Raw genomic sequence first — 21,110 nt, 5'->3', positions numbered from 1 at the left:
GGACAGACATAGGCCGATGGGAGTAGTAGTGTCACATCGGCCTATGTCTGCCTGCACGCAGACACCCGCAGACATCGCACAGACACCGCGCACACACTAATCATGATGGGTCTGATGGTCTGGGAGGTGTGGCTGACCTGTGCGGCCGTGGGAAAGTTCATGCAATGCAGTCAAGCATGAACTCACATGAACCCTCTGAGGGCACTGCGGCTACTTCAAATGAACAGCTGATCGGCATCACCTGATACCTCAGCTGTTCATTTGAAATAACCGGCGGGAGAGCGCAGCACAGAACGGGAAAGCTCGCGGTGAAGTCTTTTCACTGCCGGCTTCCCCGCCCTGGGTCCTTCACTCCCCACTCCTTGGTGCTGCGCTCCCTGCCCGGTCCTAACTTACGATCGGGATGGGAGGTGGCGAGGGGAGCGGAGGATCGGGGTGGTAGGCTGCGGGGAAGCAGTATGGGGCTGTGTGATTGTTTAAAAGCCGGCGGCTTTTTACCGCCCGTCGGCTTTTTACCGCCCGCCGGCTTTTAAACAATCAGGAGAATTCTCCCACGCTGGGATGGCATTGAGATGACAGGCTGGATCGCAGCTGAGCGCTGCCATCCAGCTTGTCATCCTTCAGAGACACTGCAGAGCGCAGGCATTATGGGAGCTTCCGATTCCGGTATTCGATATTCTAAAAGTATCGGAACTCAGTATCGGAATGCTCAACACTAGTAATAACCAGTCTGGAATACTGCAATCCACTCATTCTCTTAACAGGGTTGTCTGGTCACACCATATTGTTGATCCGTCCATAGGTAGGTCATCAATATCAGATCAGTGGGGTCCGAAACTTGCTTCGAAGGTGGATGGATGTAAACACTTGGAACAGAGCTCATAAGCTGGAATGTAGACTGCTTATTCAGTGAAATCATTGTAGTCATCATTGTGTCAGGGGCAGAAGAGAATCTACTCATAGGTTTGGTAGTTATCCATTCATTTACTAGCCTTTGTATTAGAATATATTACGTCCTCCTCTATACCGGAGATGAGCCACTCTCCTATTATCACATATCCGCATGTTTACTGAAGCTCTCCTTACATATTAGACTAAAGTTAACAACAATGGATGATTTTAACCACAATGATAGTTCGTCAAGTGGAATTAAATATTGGACAAAGTCATTAAGTCGCCTGTGTTTGATATCAATCGATACAGAAGTGATAATTCAGTGAACGATCTCTCAACCTTCCATAACAAATGTCATTTCTGGCAATATATTGAACATGAGCAATAGCAACACAAATGTTCATTTAAGTTTTGTTCAAATATCAGCTAACAGCAATCTAATGTGTATGGCCACGTAGAGACGTGTGTGCAGCTGGGACCGTAGTGTAACCTGTGCTGTATTCTGCCACACTTTTTCCTGCTGTAAATCAATAGTATATCTACCTTGCCTGTCTATCTATCCATCCATCTATCATTATTTATCTGTAGGTGTATCCATCGAAAGAATTGAGCCAGCTGAAATATTACATCCCTGATGAATAGTTTATTTCACCTTACTCTTTGGAGTTCTGCCTTTATTTTTTCTAACATCCGTGGAGGACCTTGTGGTGACCGTTGTGAGAGGATTTTCTTGTGCCCACTACTGAGGTCTATCTATCTATCTATCTATCTATGTATCTATCTATCTATCTATATGTGTATATCCATATCTATCTGTCTGTCTGTCTGTCTATTAGGGATGAGCGGACCCGTGGAAGTTCGGGTTCTGGTACCCGACTTGAAGTTTAGTCCAAAGTTCGGTTCGGGTACCAAAACTGTGCCCTAACTTGAACCAGAATCTGAACCCCATTGAAAACAATGGTGAGCCAAACTTTTGAGATGGGAAAAAATCTCTCTCTCATGACCTTCCTCCGGAACTCTGAACATTACAACGGACTCCCTGGAGAAGTCCGTGTTCGGCGATTAGCACCTGACACTAACTGTCCAGTACGGACCCTGAACTTTTAAGTTCTGGTTTGGTCATCTCTATTATCTATCTATCCATTTATCTAATTTCTATGTCTATGTATCATTCTATTCATCTATCTGTCTGTCTATTATCTATCCGTCTATCACATATCTATCTATCTATCTGTCTAGCAGAAGCAATCACAGGACCCGTCTCTTTCAGTAACTATTTAGCTTGTGGTCATCTAAAACCCATTCTGTCTAATGTGAAGAACAGGCTGAGACCTCTACCTGAAAGCAAGTCCTGTTGTGGGAGCTGCAGCTGATTTGTTTTGAGGACATTTTTGATGTGTGATTTGAATAAACCGTGCTGGTAAGGTGTAAGGGATTAGCAGCATGTTTCTGGTGCTTTTTCTTTATGAGGGGGATACAATGACAGCATCTGTAACTCTGGCGTTCCTCCTTTGTGGAGGGAGCAGATCCTGATGGTAATTGGTTGAATCAGATTTAACATTGCCAGCAGATAAACATTTGTGGCAGCCGCTGCCATGGCAACGTGACACTGCTTCTCCTCCTATTCCCCCCTCCCAGCCTCCATTCTAGTCAGCGACACACTGCTCCGTGCTGTGGAGAGGCTTTAATGGCAACGCTCTTAGCTGGGGAAACTGGTGTGAAATGATGAACGAGGAAAGTACTCCTAAAACGGATGGAGCGGAGAAATATAACGGCACCAACTTACGGAGGAAAAGACCCAGAAAGGTAACGGCGGTGCGTGTTGGAGGCAGCATCCATTAGGCGTGTCTGTGTCAGGGAAGCCGAGCTCGCTGCTTGCGATCTCCGCTCGGGTGAGGAGCGATGGAAGCGGGGACAGAGCCCATCAGTCCTAGTGAGTGCACCGAGCCTCGCACAAGCCCATGGGATGGACTCAGCTCATTTCTGGGTTAGCTTCTCATTTTTTGGTTCAGCTGTAAAACATAAATCTTTTTGTATTATTATTACCGCTGCTGTGACTGGAAAGATGATGTAGCAGAGCTGACTCTGTGTGAGGTGCCTGAGCTGAGCTTGTCTTGCGGACTATAGTACAACAACTTGAAGAGTGATTTGATATAGTGATCACAATACCTAAGTCACATGCCCCCATGGGCGCCGGTATCTGTACCTATGTACCTGTCACCTGTTCCCAGCTACAAGGTGTGATCACATGTTTCAAAATGGGAGAGATCACCCATATATCACATTGTACACAAGAACTGAGCAGGTAGCCATGCAGGTTTAATTGTAGCCATTTCTTTGGAAAGGTACACAATGTAATACGCCGTACTGTGGCCACACCCAGGCACCTAGGCGTCTACAGATCATATGCACTATACAGCCAGGACCTATATATATATATATATGTATGTATATATATGTATGTGTATATATATATATATATATATATATATATATATATATATATATATATATATATATATATATATATATGGAAACAATACAGGATTATTGGGAACCATTTAATTGCATCTGTAAATAGAAAAAAATGCTTAAATGTTTTCCAAGATATAGCACCTCCTTTCCATTCCGAGGTAAGATGCTGGAAAAAGCAGGACTTTTCTGTAGACATGATGGGGGGGGAAGGGATAAATAAAAAAACGACACAAACCAAAAGCTCGTGGCATAGAACAAAATAATCCCTTGACCATTAGGAAAAGCTTGTACAGGTTCCTGCGAGTGACCCATTCACCAGTTCGCACGCTGCCTTGTGTTAGTAATTGTCTGCCCAATCAATAGGGCATTTAACAGCGTTTGGAAATGAAGGCAGGTTTTTTTCCTTCTTCTAGGTGGACTTGTGCATAAAGTATTTTTACTCCTAATGTAGAGACAACGAACAATCCCATATTGCGACCGTTAGCAAGTGCTCCGTTAATAAAACCGTATCTATTATGTAAAGATATTGTTTTACATGCTCAAATAATATTGTGTTTAATTATTTAACTACCTAAAAACGTTATGAAGAATTAAGTCAAATTAATCATTTTTAATGATAATTGAAATGATTGAGTTTTCCATTTTTTTTCTCGGTTATTATGGATTTCTATTGATCGTTCTTGCCTGGATTAGTGCCATAGACATAAGGTTTTGTTGATGGTTGTTGTCCCAGATGTGATGTTACATCTATTATCTCTATACATTTAAATTAGTATTTGGGATTTTATATAAGACATTTTAATCATCTCTAAAAATTTTGAAAAATGAACAATGTAAAATGGTAAAATTTGGATGGTGGATGTTTTTTGGAGATCATGTGGTAGTACTATATTGGTGCTGGTATGGTTGTAATATGTGTCTTAATATCATTGCATGCAGTAATCCCACGGTATATTATCTAGATGATTTCTAATACCATTATTATTTTATATTGATGATTGTTAGATATGTTTTGATTTTTTTTAATGTCAGACAAAATATTGTTGTCCTCATAAGAAACAGTCGTTGGCTTGTCGTCATACTTTAGTTCTACTTGTGATAAATGCTTTCTCCTTCACTGCCTGCGGGATGCTATTGAGAAGCACACTTTCTTCCTAATTAGATGATCAACGGGGACTTAATAATGTGTGCCAATGACTGATGTAAAAATTCTGTGTTAGGCCTCTTAAGACTGCACTGGCCTCATGTAATTGATGATGTATCCTTAAAAGAACAAGGTAATCATTTAAAAATCACTCAAAAGATTTCTAAATCAAAAAATTAATGGTAAAAGTAAGCAGTAGATAATTTTGATCCCCCCTACCTTGCTTTCTGTCTGAAGGGTCTTCTATGTTTTCTAAAACAGACAATGTTTGTGAAATCCTGCAATGTACACACAAGGGTTAATCTTCTGCTGATCTATTCCATTTTCTGCCTGGGAATGGCTTAGGGGTGATGCTTTGTTGGGGCAGGGGTTAACAGTCTTTTTGTCCTACTGTGGTCAGGGCAGAGCCAGAGGCTCCTGCTGCAGCCAGTTGTCTTATAGCCAGTGAGGAAGAGGAGCAGGGAAATGTCTGAGCTCATGGGACACTTAGGGTGCTTTCACACTGCACATTCAGTGGTCCTGTCCGAACCCCCCGCAAAATGACATTCGGGGCCATTGACTATAATGGTGCTGACAGTCAACGGGTGCTCTAACGTGCATCATTTTTGGGCGCATATGCCTACTGTCCTCCTCCAAAAATGATGCACGACAGAGTTCTTATTGACTCTGTTGGGACCATTATAGTCAATGGCCCCATCGGCGCATACGACCGAATCCCCAATGGGAGCGTGAGGAAGAACCAGTGTTAAAGGGCCCTTACGCCCTGATTCATCATTGCCTTTGGGTCTCTTTTTATCTACTTTTCATTATTCAATTTGAGCCATTTTTAAGTCTGTGTTATATGTTCTCGCCTGTTTTCTTTGTTTTCCACATTGTGGGCGAAGTTTAGCGATTCCTGATGTTTTCTCCTGATCCATCAATTGCGACTTTTTAAAAAGTTGCCAAATTTGATGCAACTTCACTTCAGTCCCTTCTGGCTCATCTTTGAGCACACGAGTATTTTGACACAATTTTTGCCTCATTTTGTGAAACATGCAATTTTTGCCTACAAAAAGTTGCAGAAACAGTTCAAGATAGAAAAAAAGACCATTTTTGACTTTACACTAAATTCATGAATAATGTGCACCATATTGAAGAATTTGGTGCAAAAGACAGCTACTAATACCACAATTAGATTTAGATTTAGAGATTTAGATTAGAGAAGAGATTTTGAGAGGAACTATTGGTATTTTTTTCATTTTTCTATGTTTTCATACATGCATAGAATTGTAGTTCGGATTTGGATGACATGCATCTTAAAGGTAACCTGTCACCAGAAAAAACGCTATTGACCTGCAGTTATGGGGTTAATCTGGCTAACACTCCGTCTGCATTGAGGACGGCAGTCAGGACCAGGGGCACGGTTACAGCCCCCGCTCTGTATTGTAGTGTTTTGCAGCAGGAAACTTGTGCGCAAGCGCTGGGAAGGCAGAGTTACTTACCGGCGCCTGCGCACAAGTTCCCTGCTGCACAACACTACACTGACGGCAGGGAGAAGAGCGGCGTCCGTACAGGGTAAACTGCACAGGCGCGGGATCCGGCCGGGAACTGGGGTGAGTATGGAAATAGGGCTAGTAGGCAGGTATTTCTTGGCGTCCGGGGGACACAAAGCTTAGCAAAAATAATTTAATAAAAAAGCTATTACACAGCAACCAGACCGCTAATATGGGCCATACAGGTAAGTATAGATTCACATTTCTATCACCTGTATACCTATATTAGTGGTCTGAAAAGTGCCAGGTGGTGACAGATTCCCTTTAAAGGGAACCTGTCATCATATTTTCCATATATAAACTAAATCCACCACCTTTAAGTCATCTTGAACTGCACTGCAGCAACCTGTTCATAAGTGCCCCGCTCACCCGCTTATCTAAGAAAATAGCTTTGATAATCCTCCCCTGCCATATGCTAATTGGCGTGGTCCGGTCTGCTGGATGTCACTGTTCTGTGCTCCGCACTTCCTCTGTCTCCACAATTCCCATCCTCCTGGCTTGACTGACATGGCTGACATCTCTTACGTCATCCACAGAGTTTGTGGCACCTGCGCAGCTCTTGTTCAATACTGTGCAGGAGCAAGAGTAGAATTGTCAGCCATGTCAACCAAGGCTGGAGGACCGTTAATTGCGGGGTCAGAGAAACGCCAAGCACAGACCAGCAATACCCATTGGACTGGACCAAGCCCAATGCTAATCCCCGGCATATCTAAGAAAAGACCTTTTATAATCCTCCCATGCCATATACTAATTAGCGTGGTCCAGTTCGTTGAGTTGAGTGTAGCTTACTTTGCTCTTCCTCTATCAATCGCTCGCCCTCGTGCCTTGATTGGTGTTTATTACGACATGCACAGAGTCTGTTGTGCCTGTGCAGCTCCTCTTTTTTACTGTGCATGCGCAAGTGTTGAACAGATTGGATGATGTAGAAGATAACAGGCATTTCAAGGCAGGAGGGCCGGCAGTTGCGATGACAGAGGAAGTGCTGAGCAGAGACAAGTGAAACCCCTTAGACTGGACCAAGCCTATTAGCATAGGGTGGAGGATTACAAAAGGTATTTTCTTATCTATGCAAAGTAGCTGAACAGGTTGATAGAGTGCTCTTCAAGAAGACTGACAGGTGATGGATTTAGTTTATAAAGGGAAAAGCTGGTGACAGGTTCCCTTTAAGCAAATCCTAGTCTACTCACCAGTCTCTGAAGTTGCTTATTTTTTGCTGCCCATACAGTATAATTGCTGTAATTTTGCATAATGCAAGTGGAATTCAGTTTTATTTATTTTTCAATTTTGGACATTGAGACTTTTGACATTGAGAGTTTTGTAATACAGTCAAACCCCATAAACCAACCCATTCTCAAAGATTCATTGAAGTTTTGCATATATCAGGATACAGATGGAAATATCATTTCTTACATGGTCAGAAGATATCAGGGAAACAGAATATTTGAAAATCTCTCACCAATATAGACATCCCATATACCGTCCAACACCTAGATTATATATGTGAATTGTGTATTTTCTAGTTGGGGGTCACTGTTGCTGTCAATGGCAATGCATAATCATTTTTCTGTGAAGATAGTTTCTCCTAGTGTTGAATGATGGGCAAATGCTTTAGCTAAAAAATCGGTGACATTGAAGTCTCTGTATTTCGATCTAAAAAGAGTGTTTTTTTTAAAGAGCTCGTCCTACAAGTCCACATTCCGATATCGGCCGACAGTCTGTTGTGTATGGGGCCTTTAAAACTCTCTCTTGACATATGATACAGAGGGAGAGAAGGATCCAACATGTTTGTTTCCAATCCTTGATGCTTTTGTTGTAGTCGCTGCCAGTAGCTCTTTCATAGAGAACACATGAGTGCTCGGCCGAGCTGAGTTCTCCTGTTTATGGATACGTCAGGATAAATAGCTTTTGTCTGAACCATATGGCCGACAGAAGTATATGTTGTATGGCTTAGGACCTGCCAAGAGAGTGATCTGCTGCTTCCTTTCTGATAGTAAGCACTAAGCAATCAGACCAAGCACTTTTGGAAATGGAAATTGAGTGCTATACTCTTCTTACTTTCACCACATTCACTTACTTTTAGATCCGTACATTGTATATATACAATGATAAATCCTGATTAAATATTTATTCACATGTACTATATAGCTGGCTGTTCATATCTAATGTGATGGTCTTTATAGCTTATAAACTCCCACCATTACTCTTTTTACCCATACTCTTCATGCTCTTTGGCAGTGTGCCTATGATTAACATTAATGGTATGTCTCTATTTTAGGGTTTGCTTACAAACTATGAGTAGAACCTACTGGGGCAGCAGAGCCATTTCAAGCAAATCACCCCCCCCCCCAGTATCCAAGCCCCCTTCATAGCATCCTGTATTTTCTATGTGGCAAAAAGTAAATACGTTTGTCCTGTCCTGTAATTTAGGATAACATAGTAATCAGAATATGAAACATACCAGAAAATTATTTATAATAATGAAATCCATGGACGAAGCCTATGAAATCAATGGTCTCGCCCTAAAATGAACACACATGAGTGGTCCTCCAAAGCAAAATACATCCCCAGTACTTGATCTGAAGGTCAGATTATGTCCTATTGACTCAAAATTTCCAGTATAGGACAAGAGAACCAGACGCACCCTCTTGATTTGCCCTTTTTCCTTTCTCCCCAAGGACTGCTTTGTAGACAGCAGAGTCCCGAGCACTACAGCATATATTCATTCTGTTTGCATTTGTGAGCAGAGAAAGAGTTATTCACGAAAGTCCGTCTTCTATAGGAAAATATTACAGATCCCCCTTGTATTGTCCCCTGGCAAGAGTAACAGTATACCACTCTAAAGATCAATACGTTCTGATGTCAGTCCTGAGTGTTTTACCCAGATCTTTTCCAGAAATGTTAGTAACGAATCCTTACTGGTGCACATTATGTAGTTAATACCTAGTATAGTAAGATTACGTGCAAAGCTTTGTTTTTGTGTATAGTAATTGTAAGTACTGTGCCGTAAACTTCCAGCAAAACATGTAATAAAACAAAAAAAAAAAGATTTTTCTTCATTTTAACACCATACTTACTGGCATCACCTTTTCAGCTAGAGATTGGCGGCATCCATTACAAGCCAGTATGACATGTCATTGATGCTGGCATGTAACCACAGACCAGAGGGAGATTAAGGGAATCTGTCACCAGGTTTTCGCTACCCCATTTGGGAGCAGCAGGAGGAGAGACACTGATTCCAGCAATGTGTCACTTACTAAGCTGCTTGCTACAGTTTTGATAACAGATCTAACAGTTCTCTGAATGCCGAGTCCTTTATACCCCCCCCCCCCCCACACACCACTGATTGGCAGCTTTCTGTGTACACTGCATAGGCAGAAAGCTGCCATTCAGTGGTGGGGGTAGGATATACAGAGCTTATGAATATGGAGGACTACTACATGGCAACAGTTTTACTGGTCCTCTAGTGATAATCTCATGGGATTTTATCAAAACTACAGCAAGCCGCCCAGTAAGTGACGCATCACTGGAATCATGGTCCCCGTCTCTACATTATGCTGCTCTCAGATTAGTTGGCCAAAACCAGGTGACAGATTCCCTTTAGCAGGAGAGTAATGTGTTTTTCTTTTATTATTTTTTTCTGCATATTACTCTTGGATAATTCCTTGAAGTTATGACTATTTTAATGTAAGTTAACAACAGACATATCCAGCATACAAAGTAGATTTAGATCCTTCTCTAGATAAAAAAGGCAGCATAATATTTAACTCCCCCTTAAAACTGAAATGGATGCTAAAAATGCACAATTGAAGACTTTTTTGACAAAGGGAATCTATTTTGCTCAAGCGTATACTGTCAAGTTTTCAGACCAAGGTAGCCCCAGAAGGACATTTCCCGGGTACTGCTCAGTACAAATCAGGCTCGAATTTAGGCAGGAAGTGGTTAATCATCTGTCACCCTCCATCCATGAGTGTAATATTTCCTTCTGACAGCCCCCTGTCAGCACTCCTGGCCGCTCACATGGTCTCCGCAGTTTCTCTGCTACTTCCCAGCACATCAATAGGGAGTCTGAATATGTGACATTAGTTCCACTAGCTTGGCTACGATGCATCTCTCCATTGCCGTGCCTCACAACTGGGAACCCATTAATAACAATCAAAGGCTATTATACGTAGAAAGTATTTAATTCTTCCATTATAAAGTGTCATAGGAGAATGTAAATATTGGTTTTGCTCAGGTCATGTATTGGTCTCCATTTTCAGTGGAAGGGTAGGTACACATATGAGTTCTCTCCGTGAGGCAGGGACAGTTACCCAAACCAGTCAGAGCATTGTTTTCCATATAGTAACAATACATTTAATCCAAATTGCTGTTGTGTTTATTCTTTGCAAGATTTTATTTTTTGTAGGAATCATGCCAACCCCTTGACCACTAATGTAAACTGGAACTAGTAGGCTGGTTCATAACATTTCAGGATTTATACTCATTCTCTAAAATAAAAAACTGGCTCTACTTAGTTGCAAAAGTGTGCAAAATAACATATGAAGTGACAAGGCTATTCATTTAAAAGGAACCAGTTAACTGACTAATACTGCCCAAAGCGTGGACAACATGAAGCAGAGCTTTTTGTGGCAAGGTAAATTACTCTCTGAAATGCTGCGGAGTTTCAGAGAAAATATTCTTTAGAGGTCCAATCATCTGGCTCTTACCAGTGCTGCTGGAGGTGATTGACAGGACCAGGGGCATACATAGAAATCACGGGGTCCCATAGCAGAAGTTCTAATTAGGTCCCCCCACCTTAAAAAAAATAACTATTTGTTGAGGTCACAGAAGAGCAGATCTCACAACTTTCCAGCCTTTACATTGTAATTTTCCTTCTGCAGGAGTCTTAGATTCCTCTTTCATTGCCCCCATAAAGTATGATGCCAACAAAAATGCCCTCCAATCACAGTATGATACCCCCTTGGTGGCCCCAACACAGTATGATCCCCCAACTGTGACCCCCACACAGAGCTCCATGCAATATAATAGCCCCACACTGTATAATGGCCCACACTAGACTTCCAAACAGTATGATGGGCCCCACACAAACCTTCACACTGTATAATTGCTACAGTATAATGCAGCCTCCCATGGTCCCCCACAGAGTATAATGCAGCCTCCCCATGGTCCTCCAGAGTATAATGCAGCCTCCCCATGGTCCTCCACAGAGTATAATGCAGCCTCCCCATAGTCTTCCACAGAGTATAATGCAGCCTCCCCATGGTCCTCCACAGTGTATAATGCAGCCTCCCCATGGTCCTCCACAGAGTATAATGCAGCCTCCCCATGGTCCTCCACAGTGTATAATGCAGCCTCCCCATAGTCTTCCACAGAGTATAATGCAGCCTCCCCATGGTCCTCCACAGTGTATAATGCAGCCTCCCCATGGTCCTCCAGAGTATAACGCAGCCTCCCCATGGTCCTCCACAGTGTATAATGCAGCCTCCCCATAGTCTTCCACAGAGTATAATGCAGCCTCCCCATGGTCCTCCACAGTGTATAATGCAGCCTCCCCATGGTCCTCCACAGTGTATAATGCAGCCTCCCCATGGTCCTCCAGAGTATAATGCAGCCTCCCCATGGTCCTCCAGAGTATAATGCAGCCTCCCCATGGTCCTCCAGAGTATAATGCAGCCTCCCCATGGTCCTCCAGAGTATAATGCAGCCTCCCCATGGTCTTCCACAGAGTATAATGCAGCCTCCCCATGGTCCTCCACAGAGTATAATGCAGCCTCCCCATGGTCCTCCAGAGTATAATGCAGCCTCCCCATGGTCTTCCACAGAGTATAATGCAGCCTCCCCATGGTCCTCCAGAGTATAATGCAGCCTCCCCATGGTCCTCCACAGTGTATAATGCAGCCTCCCCATGGTCCTCCACAGAGTATAATGCAGCCTCCCCATGGTCCTCCACAGAGTATAATGCAGCCTCCCCATAGTCTTCCACAGAGTATAATGCAGCCTCCCCATGGTCCTCCACAGTGTATAATGCAGCCTCCCCATGGTCCTCCACAGAGTATAATGCAGCCTCCCCATGGTCCTCCACAGAGTATAATGCAGCCTCCCCATAGTCTTCCACAGAGTATAATGCAGCCTCCCCATGGTCCTCCACAGTGTATAATGCAGCCTCCCCATGGTCCTCCAGAGTATAATGCAGCCTCCCCATGGTCCTCCACAGTGTATAATGCAGCCTCCCCATGGTCCTCCACAGAGTATAATGCAGCCTCCCCATGGTCCTCCACAGAGTATAATGCAGCCTCCCCATGGTCCTCCACAGAGTATAATGCAGCCTCCCCATAGTCTTCCACAGAGTATAATGCAGCCTCCCCATGGTCCTCCACAGTGTATAATGCAGCCTCCCCATGGTCCTCCAGAGTATAACGCAGCCTCCCCATGGTCCTCCACAGTGTATAATGCAGCCTCCCCATGGTCCTCCACAGTGTATAATGCAGCCTCCCCATGGTCCTCCACAGTGTATAATGCAGCCTCCCCATGGTCCTCCAGAGTATAATGCAGCCTCCCCATGGTCCTCCACAGAGTATAATGCAGCCTCCCCATGGTCCTCCAGAGTATAATGCAGCCTCCCCATGGTCCTCCACAGAGTATAATGCAGCCTCCCCATAGTCTTCCACAGAGTATAATGCAGCCTCCCCATGGTCCTCCACAGTGTATAATGCAGCCTCCCCATGGTCCTCCACAGAGTATAATGCAGCCTCCCCATGGTCCTCCACAGAGTATAATGCAGCCTCCCCATAGTCTTCCACAGAGTATAATGCAGCCTCCCCATGGTCCTCCACAGTGTATAATGCAGCCTCCCCATGGTCCTCCACAGAGTATAATGCAGCCTCCCCATGGTCCTCCACAGAGTATAATGCAGCCTCCCCATAGTCTTCCACAGAGTATAATGCAGCCTCCCCATGGTCCTCCACAGTGTATAATGCAGCCTCCCCATGGTCCTCCAGAGTATAATGCAGCCTCCCCATGGTCCTCCACAGTGTATAATGCAGCCTCCCCATGGTCCTCCACAGAGTATAATGCAGCCTCCCCATGGTCCTCCACAGAGTATAATGCAGCCTCCCCATGGTCCTCCACAGAGTATAATGCAGCCTCCCCATAGTCTTCCACAGAGTATAATGCAGCCTCCCCATGGTCCTCCACAGTGTATAATGCAGCCTCCCCATGGTCCTCCAGAGTATAACGCAGCCTCCCCATGGTCCTCCACAGTGTATAATGCAGCCTCCCCATGGTCCTCCACAGTGTATAATGCAGCCTCCCCATGGTCCTCCACAGTGTATAATGCAGCCTCCCCATGGTCCTCCAGAGTATAATGCAGCCTCCCCATGGTCCTCCACAGAGTATAATGCAGCCTCCCCATGGTCCTCCAGAGTATAATGCAGCCTCCCCATGGTCCTCCACAGAGTATAATGCAGCCTCCCCATAGTCTTCCACAGAGTATAATGCAGCCTCCCCATGGTCCTCCACAGTGTATAATGCAGCCTCCCCATGGTCCTCCACAGAGTATAATGCAGCCTCCCCATGGTCCTCCACAGAGTATAATGCAGCCTCCCCATGGTCCTCCACAGTGTATAATGCAGCCTCCCCATAGTCTTCCACAGAGTATAATGCAGCCTCCCCATGGTCCTCCACAGTGTATAATGCAGCCTCCCCATGGTCCTCCAGAGTATAACGCAGCCTCCCCATGGTCCTCCACAGTGTATAATGCAGCCTCCCCATAGTCTTCCACAGAGTATAATGCAGCCTCCCCATGGTCCTCCACAGTGTATAATGCAGCCTCCCCATGGTCCTCCAGAGTATAATGCAGCCTCCCCATGGTCCTCCAGAGTATAATGCAGCCTCCCCATGGTCTTCCACAGAGTATAATGCAGCCTCCCCATGGTCCTCCACAGAGTATAATGCAGCCTCCCCATGGTCCTCCAGAGTATAATGCAGCCTCCCCATGGTCTTCCACAGAGTATAATGCAGCCTCCCCATGGTCCTCCACAGAGTATAATGCAGCCTCCCCATGGTCCTCCACAGAGTATAATGCAGCCTCCCCATGGTCCTCCACAGAGTATAATGCAGCCTCCCCATGGTCCTCCACAGAGTATAATGCAGCCTCCCCATGGTCCTCCACAGAGTATAATGCAGCCTCCCCATGGTCCTCCACAGAGTATAATGCAGCCTCCCCATGGTCTTCCACAGAGTATAATGCAGCCTCCCCATGGTCCTCCACAGAGTATAATGCAGCCTCCCCATGGTCCTCCAAAGTATAATGCAGCCTCCCCATGGTCTTCCACAGAGTATAATGCAGCCTCCCCATGGTCCTCCACAGTGTATAATGCAGCCTCCCCATGGTCCTCCACAGTGTATAATGCAGCCTCCCCATGGTCCTCCACAGAATATAATGCAGCCTCCCCATGGTCCTCCACAGAGTATAATGCAGCCTCCCCATAGTCTTCCACAGAGTATAATGCAGCCTCCCCATGGTCCTCCACAGTGTATAATGCAGCCTCCCCATGGTCCTCCACAGAGTATAATGCAGCCTCCCCATAGTCTTCCACAGAGTATAATGCAGCCTCCCCATGGTCCTCCACAGTGTATAATGCAGCCTCCCCATAGTCTTCCACAGAGTATAATGCAGCCTCCCCATGGTCCTCCACAGTGTATAATGCAGCCTCCCCATGGTCCTCCACAGTGTATAATGCAGCCTCCCCATGGTCTTCCACAGAGTATAATGCAGCCTCCCCATGGTCCTCCACAGTGTATAATGCAGCCTCCCCATGGTCCTCCACAGTGTATAATGCAGCCTCCCCATGGTCTTCCACAGAGTATAATGCAGCCTCCCCATGGTCCTCCACAGTGTATAATGCAGCCTCCCCATGGTCCTCCACAGTGTATAATGCAGCCTCCCCATGGTCCTCCACAGAGTATAATGCAGCCTCCCCATAGTCTTCCACAGAGTATAATGCAGCCTCCCCATGGTCCTCCACAGTGTATAATGCAGCCTCCCCATGGTCCTCCACAGAGTATAATGCAGCCTCCCCATGGTTCTCCAGAGTATAACGCAGCCTCCCCATGGTCCTCCACAGTGTATAATGCAGCCTCCCCATGGTCCTCCACAGTGTATAATGCAGCCTCCCCATGGTCCTCCACAGTGTATAATGCAGCCTCCCCATGGTCCTCCACAGTGTATAATGCAGCCTCCTCATGGTTCTCCAGAGTATAACGCAGCCTCCCCATGGTCCTCCACAGTGTATAATGCAGCCTCCCCATGGTCCTCCACAGTGTATAATGCAGCCTCCCCATGGTCCTCCACAGTGTATAATGCAGCCTCCCCATGGTCCTCCACAGTGTATAATGCAGCCTCCCCATGGTCCTCCACAGTGTATAATGCAGCCTCCCCATGGTCCTCCACAGTGTATAATGCAGCCTCCCCATGGTTCTCCAGAGTATAACGCAGCCTCCCCATGGTCCTCCACAGTGTATAATGCAGCCTCCCCATGGTCCTCCACAGTGTATAATGCAGCCTCCCCATGGTCCTCCACAGTGTATAATGCAGCCTCCCCATGGTCCTCCACAGTGTATAATGCAGCCTCCCCATGGTCCTCCACAGTGTATAATGCAGCCTCCCCATGGTCCTCCACAGTGTATAATGCAGCCTCCCCATAGTCTTCCACAGTGTATAATGCAGCCTCCCCATGGTCCTCCACAGTGTATAATGCAGCCTCCCCATGGTCCTCCACAGAGTATAATGCAGCCCCCCACAGGGTAAAATACAACCCCCCATAGGGTAAAAATTCATAGACGCCATAGGGTAAAATGCAAAGCCTCCCCATAGGGAAAAATGCACCCCCATAGGGTAAAATGCAGCCCACCATAGGGTAAAATGCAGCCCACCATAGGGTAAAATGCGGCTTACAGTCCTCCAGTATTATGGGCACCACGTACTCACTGATTTTAAAAAAAAGAATACAATACTCAGCGCTCCTCGTTCCCCTGCTTCTTCAATCTCTGCAGTGCATCTCCTCCTCACCTGCATCAGACGCACAGGGGGAATGATGGGAGAGGGAGTGTCACATGACTCTCCCTCCTACATCATTGCTTTCAACTGCCGATACAGATGAATGCGGGGCGGGGGGGCGGCTCTGGCTGTCCGAAGGGAGGGTTCGGTGCGGGCGCAGACACCAAGCCCCCCCCCCCCCCCCCCAGTCATGGGCCACATAGCAGTCGCGTGGCTTGCCGCCATTGGCAGTACACCCCTGGACAGGACTCTCAAGTATGTGCTGCCAGGGTCTAATGCATGCTTTCCATGGTTTGTGAGCATGAATAAGGTGACAATTTCTCTTTAAGTTTAAAGTAGTTCTTGGATTAGAATAGTTCATTACACTGGATTATTCTTACAATTCAGAACCAGAGTTTGGTTAGAGATTCTTCAGTTTTTCTTGAAAAAAAAAAAGATGGAGGTTTCCTAACATTCTCATATCAAACTGTCCACATAAAATGGACGGCACATGGGATGGCATCAAAGTGTTGTCCGATTTTTTTCAATGACCCATAGACTTGCATTGCATCTGAGACACGGATCAAAGTCGGACAGGTCTCCATGATTTTGTGCAGACCACGCGATCAGCAAAGATACATGGACATGTGAACATCACCATGGACTATAATAGGTACAAGTTCTATCCTTGACAAAACACGTACGAGAAAAGCACTTCATTTTTAAATAATAGAAAGTGCGGACAAAACCTCATGGCTTAAATAAGGAATTTGCAATGTGGTTGTCTGAAACTGAACACTCCCTTAAAGGGATTGTCCACTACTAGGACAACCCCTTCTTGATCTAAATGTTTGGCGCCGATAAAATAAAAAAACCTATACTCACCTCCCATGGCACCTCCAGTGGTATGGGCACTTGCGGTCCTGGGGCTCTCATGTGGTTGTAATGGCGACCAATCAGCACTGACGTCACTGTCTCTTTGTACAAATCGAACATCAAGAGGAAGTGAGAGAGCAGCCGCAGCCCGGACTTCCTTTTGATGTTTGATTTGTCCGAAGTTGGACACAGTGACGCCAGTTCTGATTGGGCGCCGGGCTCACGTGTCATAAGTAGCGCACGTGAGCCGCTGGAACACTATCAGCATGGGAGTTGAGTATAGGCTTTTTTATTTTATTGGGGCCAAGCATGGCGTATGAGAAGGTGTTGTCCAAGTAGTGGACAACTTCTTTAATTGATAATTCAGCCCATACTCCCATATCATTTACATAAGACCACATTCAGATGTCTATTTTTTTTCTCATACTTGAAAGTTGTATCAGATATTCATTAGTCACAAAATGACTTTTCAGACAAAGCACAGGACACCCTTGACGTGGCCGAGTAGTTTAGTGCACCCTCCCACCTACTTGTTTTATATCTTTCCCGCCATCCCTCTATGATTGTTAGCTCTGGCTTTGCAGGAACCAGAGGAGGACAGATTAAAAAAAAAGTAGCTATGAAGGAGCACTGAACTGTGCACTCCAACTGTGCACCGAGCGGCTATGCTTGGTTTGTGCTGACAGACCACCTTTAAAGGCGTTGTCCACTACTTTTTATTATCCCCCCAATGTATTCATCCGGTGCCCATAAGGGTTTTTGTAATTACCTTCTGCTGTCCTTATTGCCTGTGAGCAGCGCTATCTCTGGCCGCTCACAGGCATCACGTGACCCTCGGCTGCAGCCATCTCTGACATCCGCTGATGTCACTTCAAGTTCCGGCTGCAGCCAGGGTGACTTACTTCTGCGTTCCACGGTGAGTGATGGGCTGTGGGCGAGGTTACCCCGCGCGTCACACCCAGCATCCACCCCGCGCTTTCCCTCTCCTCATTCATTGGGAAAGCGCGCAGTGGATGCTGGGTGTGACGCGTGGGGTAACCCCACCAACAACCCAGCATCCACCGCGGGGACCGCGTCACTGATGTCACGCCTCACTTGACCTAACATCAGCGGAAGAAAAAGCCGGGGTCACATGATGCCTGTGAGCGGCCAGTGATAGGTATTTACAAAAAAACGTATGGCCACATGCTGAATACATTGGGGCAATTCAAAAAAGTAGTGGACAACTTCTTTAAAAAGCACATCACAGGCATCGCACACTGATGGTATCCGTGAGTAGACTTGAATAGGTGATTTAGATCCAAGACTCAAATCAAAAGCAGACATGTGTCCAAGATTTTTTTTTGGAGACCTAATCTGTAAAGAAACGGACATATGAACAAGACAATAATCCATAATGGTTACATGATCTACTTCAATTCAGACTTCTCATTAATGCAAGGAAATCCAAGAGAAATTAGCTTTAATCATTACATTTAGATTATGCAATGGACATTGAATTTAATAATATCATTAGCAACCAATTCACACTCTTCATTAAAATTACAGCCAAAAGTGAGTTGCTAGATCCCAATGAAATACTAGTTCTTCTTACTAGAATGGCCTAAATGAGGCTAAAGCCATTTCCAGAAACGCTTTACCTGAATCAGACTACGCTTTACTGTAGAGACTGAGCTGATCGGCCTTACCGTTATCCTCCTTGTTGGATATGATTCTGTATAAGGGGCAAAGTGATCTTGCCACTCCACAACCATCGGTGTGTGGGCACTACATGAATGTCAGCCTCTCCCTCTGATCTTGGCAATAAGTGATGACCACTTTATGTGACTTAAAGGGGTTGTCCACTACTTTTGCACTGATGCCCTATCCGTGGGATAGGGCATCAATGTATAATCGGTCGGGGTCTCGCATGCGGCACCCCCGTGGATCAGCTGTTATCGGTGTCGGCGGCTGCCTGCCGGAAGTGCTCACCTGCGGGGCTCCACTGTCAAGTGGTAGTGGCCACCGCGGTGTACTGCACATCCGTCTTGCATTCAATTGAATAGGAGGCGGATGTGCAGTATCAAGCGCCGGCCGCTAGCACTTGACGGCGGAGCCCCGCAGGTGAGCACTTCCGGCTGGCGGCTGCCGGCTGGAAGTGCTCACCTGCGGGGTGCGTAGGTTCCTCGTAACGAGAAACCGTGGCTACCAGGTACACATGAATTGGCCAATTTATGCGCTAAGATTTCTCAATTATTTCTATTTTCTTGAGCAGTAATTCTATTCATATTTCATATATTTCATGTTCGTATACTTAGCGTTGCAGAGTGCTACTTTATTTGCTAGTTGTATATGGAGGTAACTGCTCCTAGTAAGCGCCTGTTCACACCTATTTCTTGTTTTGGATGTGGCGGTCAGTTTTTTTCTGTTTAAATGTTGGATTTCGAGTCGTAAGGGGTCTCTGGCATTATATACATTTTCTGTAGATCCGAGGGTACATTTGTTTGAGTTATGGGGGTCAGACTATTAGTTGAACAAGCTATCTGAGGTGGAAGGCCAGTTTTTGAGTACAGTTATTCAATAATAAGTTAGAATTACAGAGCATAATTATGGTATGGAAGGTCCTAAAGAAACCTCCATCAAGGTCGTCCTCGATTATATGCTACAATGAATCAGACATGTAATGGCTGAAAAATGATGGCTTAGAGAAAGGTTGTGAAAGGGCCCCAGTGAAATAGCAGTCTGATGTGCGAGAAAACACTGAGGAGCTTCGGTCATCAACCAAGGACAAAAGCAGCATCTCCATGGATAAAAGCATCAGGGTGGATCAGACTTGTGGTGAACTGAGCAGATAAACATGGCTGCAGTGCAGACTGTACAGCGGTAACTGTTATAGCAGGCTCTGTAAGACTGGATGGTCAATAATCAGAAACCATATTTGTAAGGAGCGGATGTCTAGTGTATTATACAGTAACCATGGCAATGTATGCTCAGACATCAGAAAACCCGGCACAAGCATCATGTTATACCAGATTTGCTATGTCTTCTATGTTATGTCCTGATGCTATACCTGGCCGCTCTGGTGCTCCTGTAATAGAAGAAGCGGGTCACCTCAGCTGCTTTCTAACCTGCTACTCTGGTCATTTGCCCCTGGATGACCAGATTGGAAATATTTGTTCAAATGTGTACAGTCATGCAAAAATAGTCCCATTGAAGAGAATCTGTCAGCAGATTTTTTGCTATGGAATCTGAGGGCAGCATGAAGTAGGGGCTGAGACACTGATTTCAGCAATGTGTCACTTAATGTTGTTTCAAACAGTGTTTTATCACTCGGAGATTATCACTGCCTGGACTGCAGCTCATGTGAGCCCTTGTCCCACGGCATCCCCTCCTCTAATTAGCAGCTCACTGTCAATAGACAATGTACACAGAAAGCTGTGGTGTGGGCGGGGTTAGCTTTCTGAGCTCTGCTACATCTAAGAACTCTGATTGTGTCACAACTGCGGCACCCAGTAAACTAAGTGATACATCGTTGGAATCAGGGTTTCTTTTCCTACATTATACTGCTCTAGATGAATTTGCAAAAACCTGACAACAGATTCCCTTTAAGGTGGCCATTAATTTCTACGGGAAACAAATTTTTGCTAAATACAATGTGTTTTTTTTGTCATGGGACTTAAATGGCTCAGATACTCTGATATTGACCCACTAAATTATATGTAAGTTGTACAGTAGATACCTGTACCATATAAAGGTCCTCCTTAATGAGACTATTACAGAAAACAGCATGGGGGAGAGTCATCAACCTCCATTCATAACCATACGCCATTCAGAGGTTGGAAAAATCTATTCATTGAGGTCTCGTTCATTACATGAGACACAATATAGCTCTATTCTTTACATACTTATCAATGCGCAGAACATAAGATTACATTTTATCTGAGGAAAAATCTTGGCGACCAAATCTGTGTTCTCGTTTCTATGTATGTTCTCAGAGATACCATTCCTAGGGACAAAGCTGTCTTTTTCCACGTATTTTATCATTGTGAACTGCCTTGCACCCCAGAGACTGAATATATCAGCTGTTCTTTGTATTCTGTTTTCTTTTACCCTCGGGTTACAAGCATAGAAACGGGGTCGGCTCTGTTAGGACAGTTTGTTCTGATCATAATAG

At 45.3% G+C, this 21,110-nt stretch overlaps 1 protein-coding gene across 4 annotated transcripts in view; it reads left to right on the top strand.

Moving 5' to 3' along the window:
• ANK2 (ankyrin 2) overlaps positions 1-21,110 on the top strand; it is a 701,030-nt gene that overhangs the window by 298,002 nt on the left and 381,918 nt on the right. The window contains exon 1 of one of the 4 annotated variants that reach the window (XM_073640221.1): positions 2,489-2,700. The exons of 2 other annotated variants lie outside the window; for them this stretch is intronic. In XM_073640221.1, the coding sequence (XP_073496322.1) occupies positions 2,617-2,700 (84 nt within the window). In that variant the 5' untranslated portion in view covers positions 2,489-2,616. Of the gene's footprint in view, positions 1-2,488; positions 2,701-2,845; positions 2,882-21,110 lie in introns of those variants that run through there. One more of the 4 variants, XM_073640277.1, reaches the window with a different exon arrangement.

The sequence above is a fragment of the Phyllobates terribilis genome, unplaced genomic scaffold (assembly GCF_046119375.1).
Source record: "Phyllobates terribilis strain yellow unplaced genomic scaffold, ASM4611937v1 Scaffold_1__5_contigs__length_1240528914, whole genome shotgun sequence".
NCBI lineage: Eukaryota > Metazoa > Chordata > Amphibia > Anura > Dendrobatidae > Phyllobates > Phyllobates terribilis.
The sequence above is the reverse complement of the archived record's forward strand: the minus strand, read 5'-3'. Positions and strand labels throughout refer to the sequence as shown.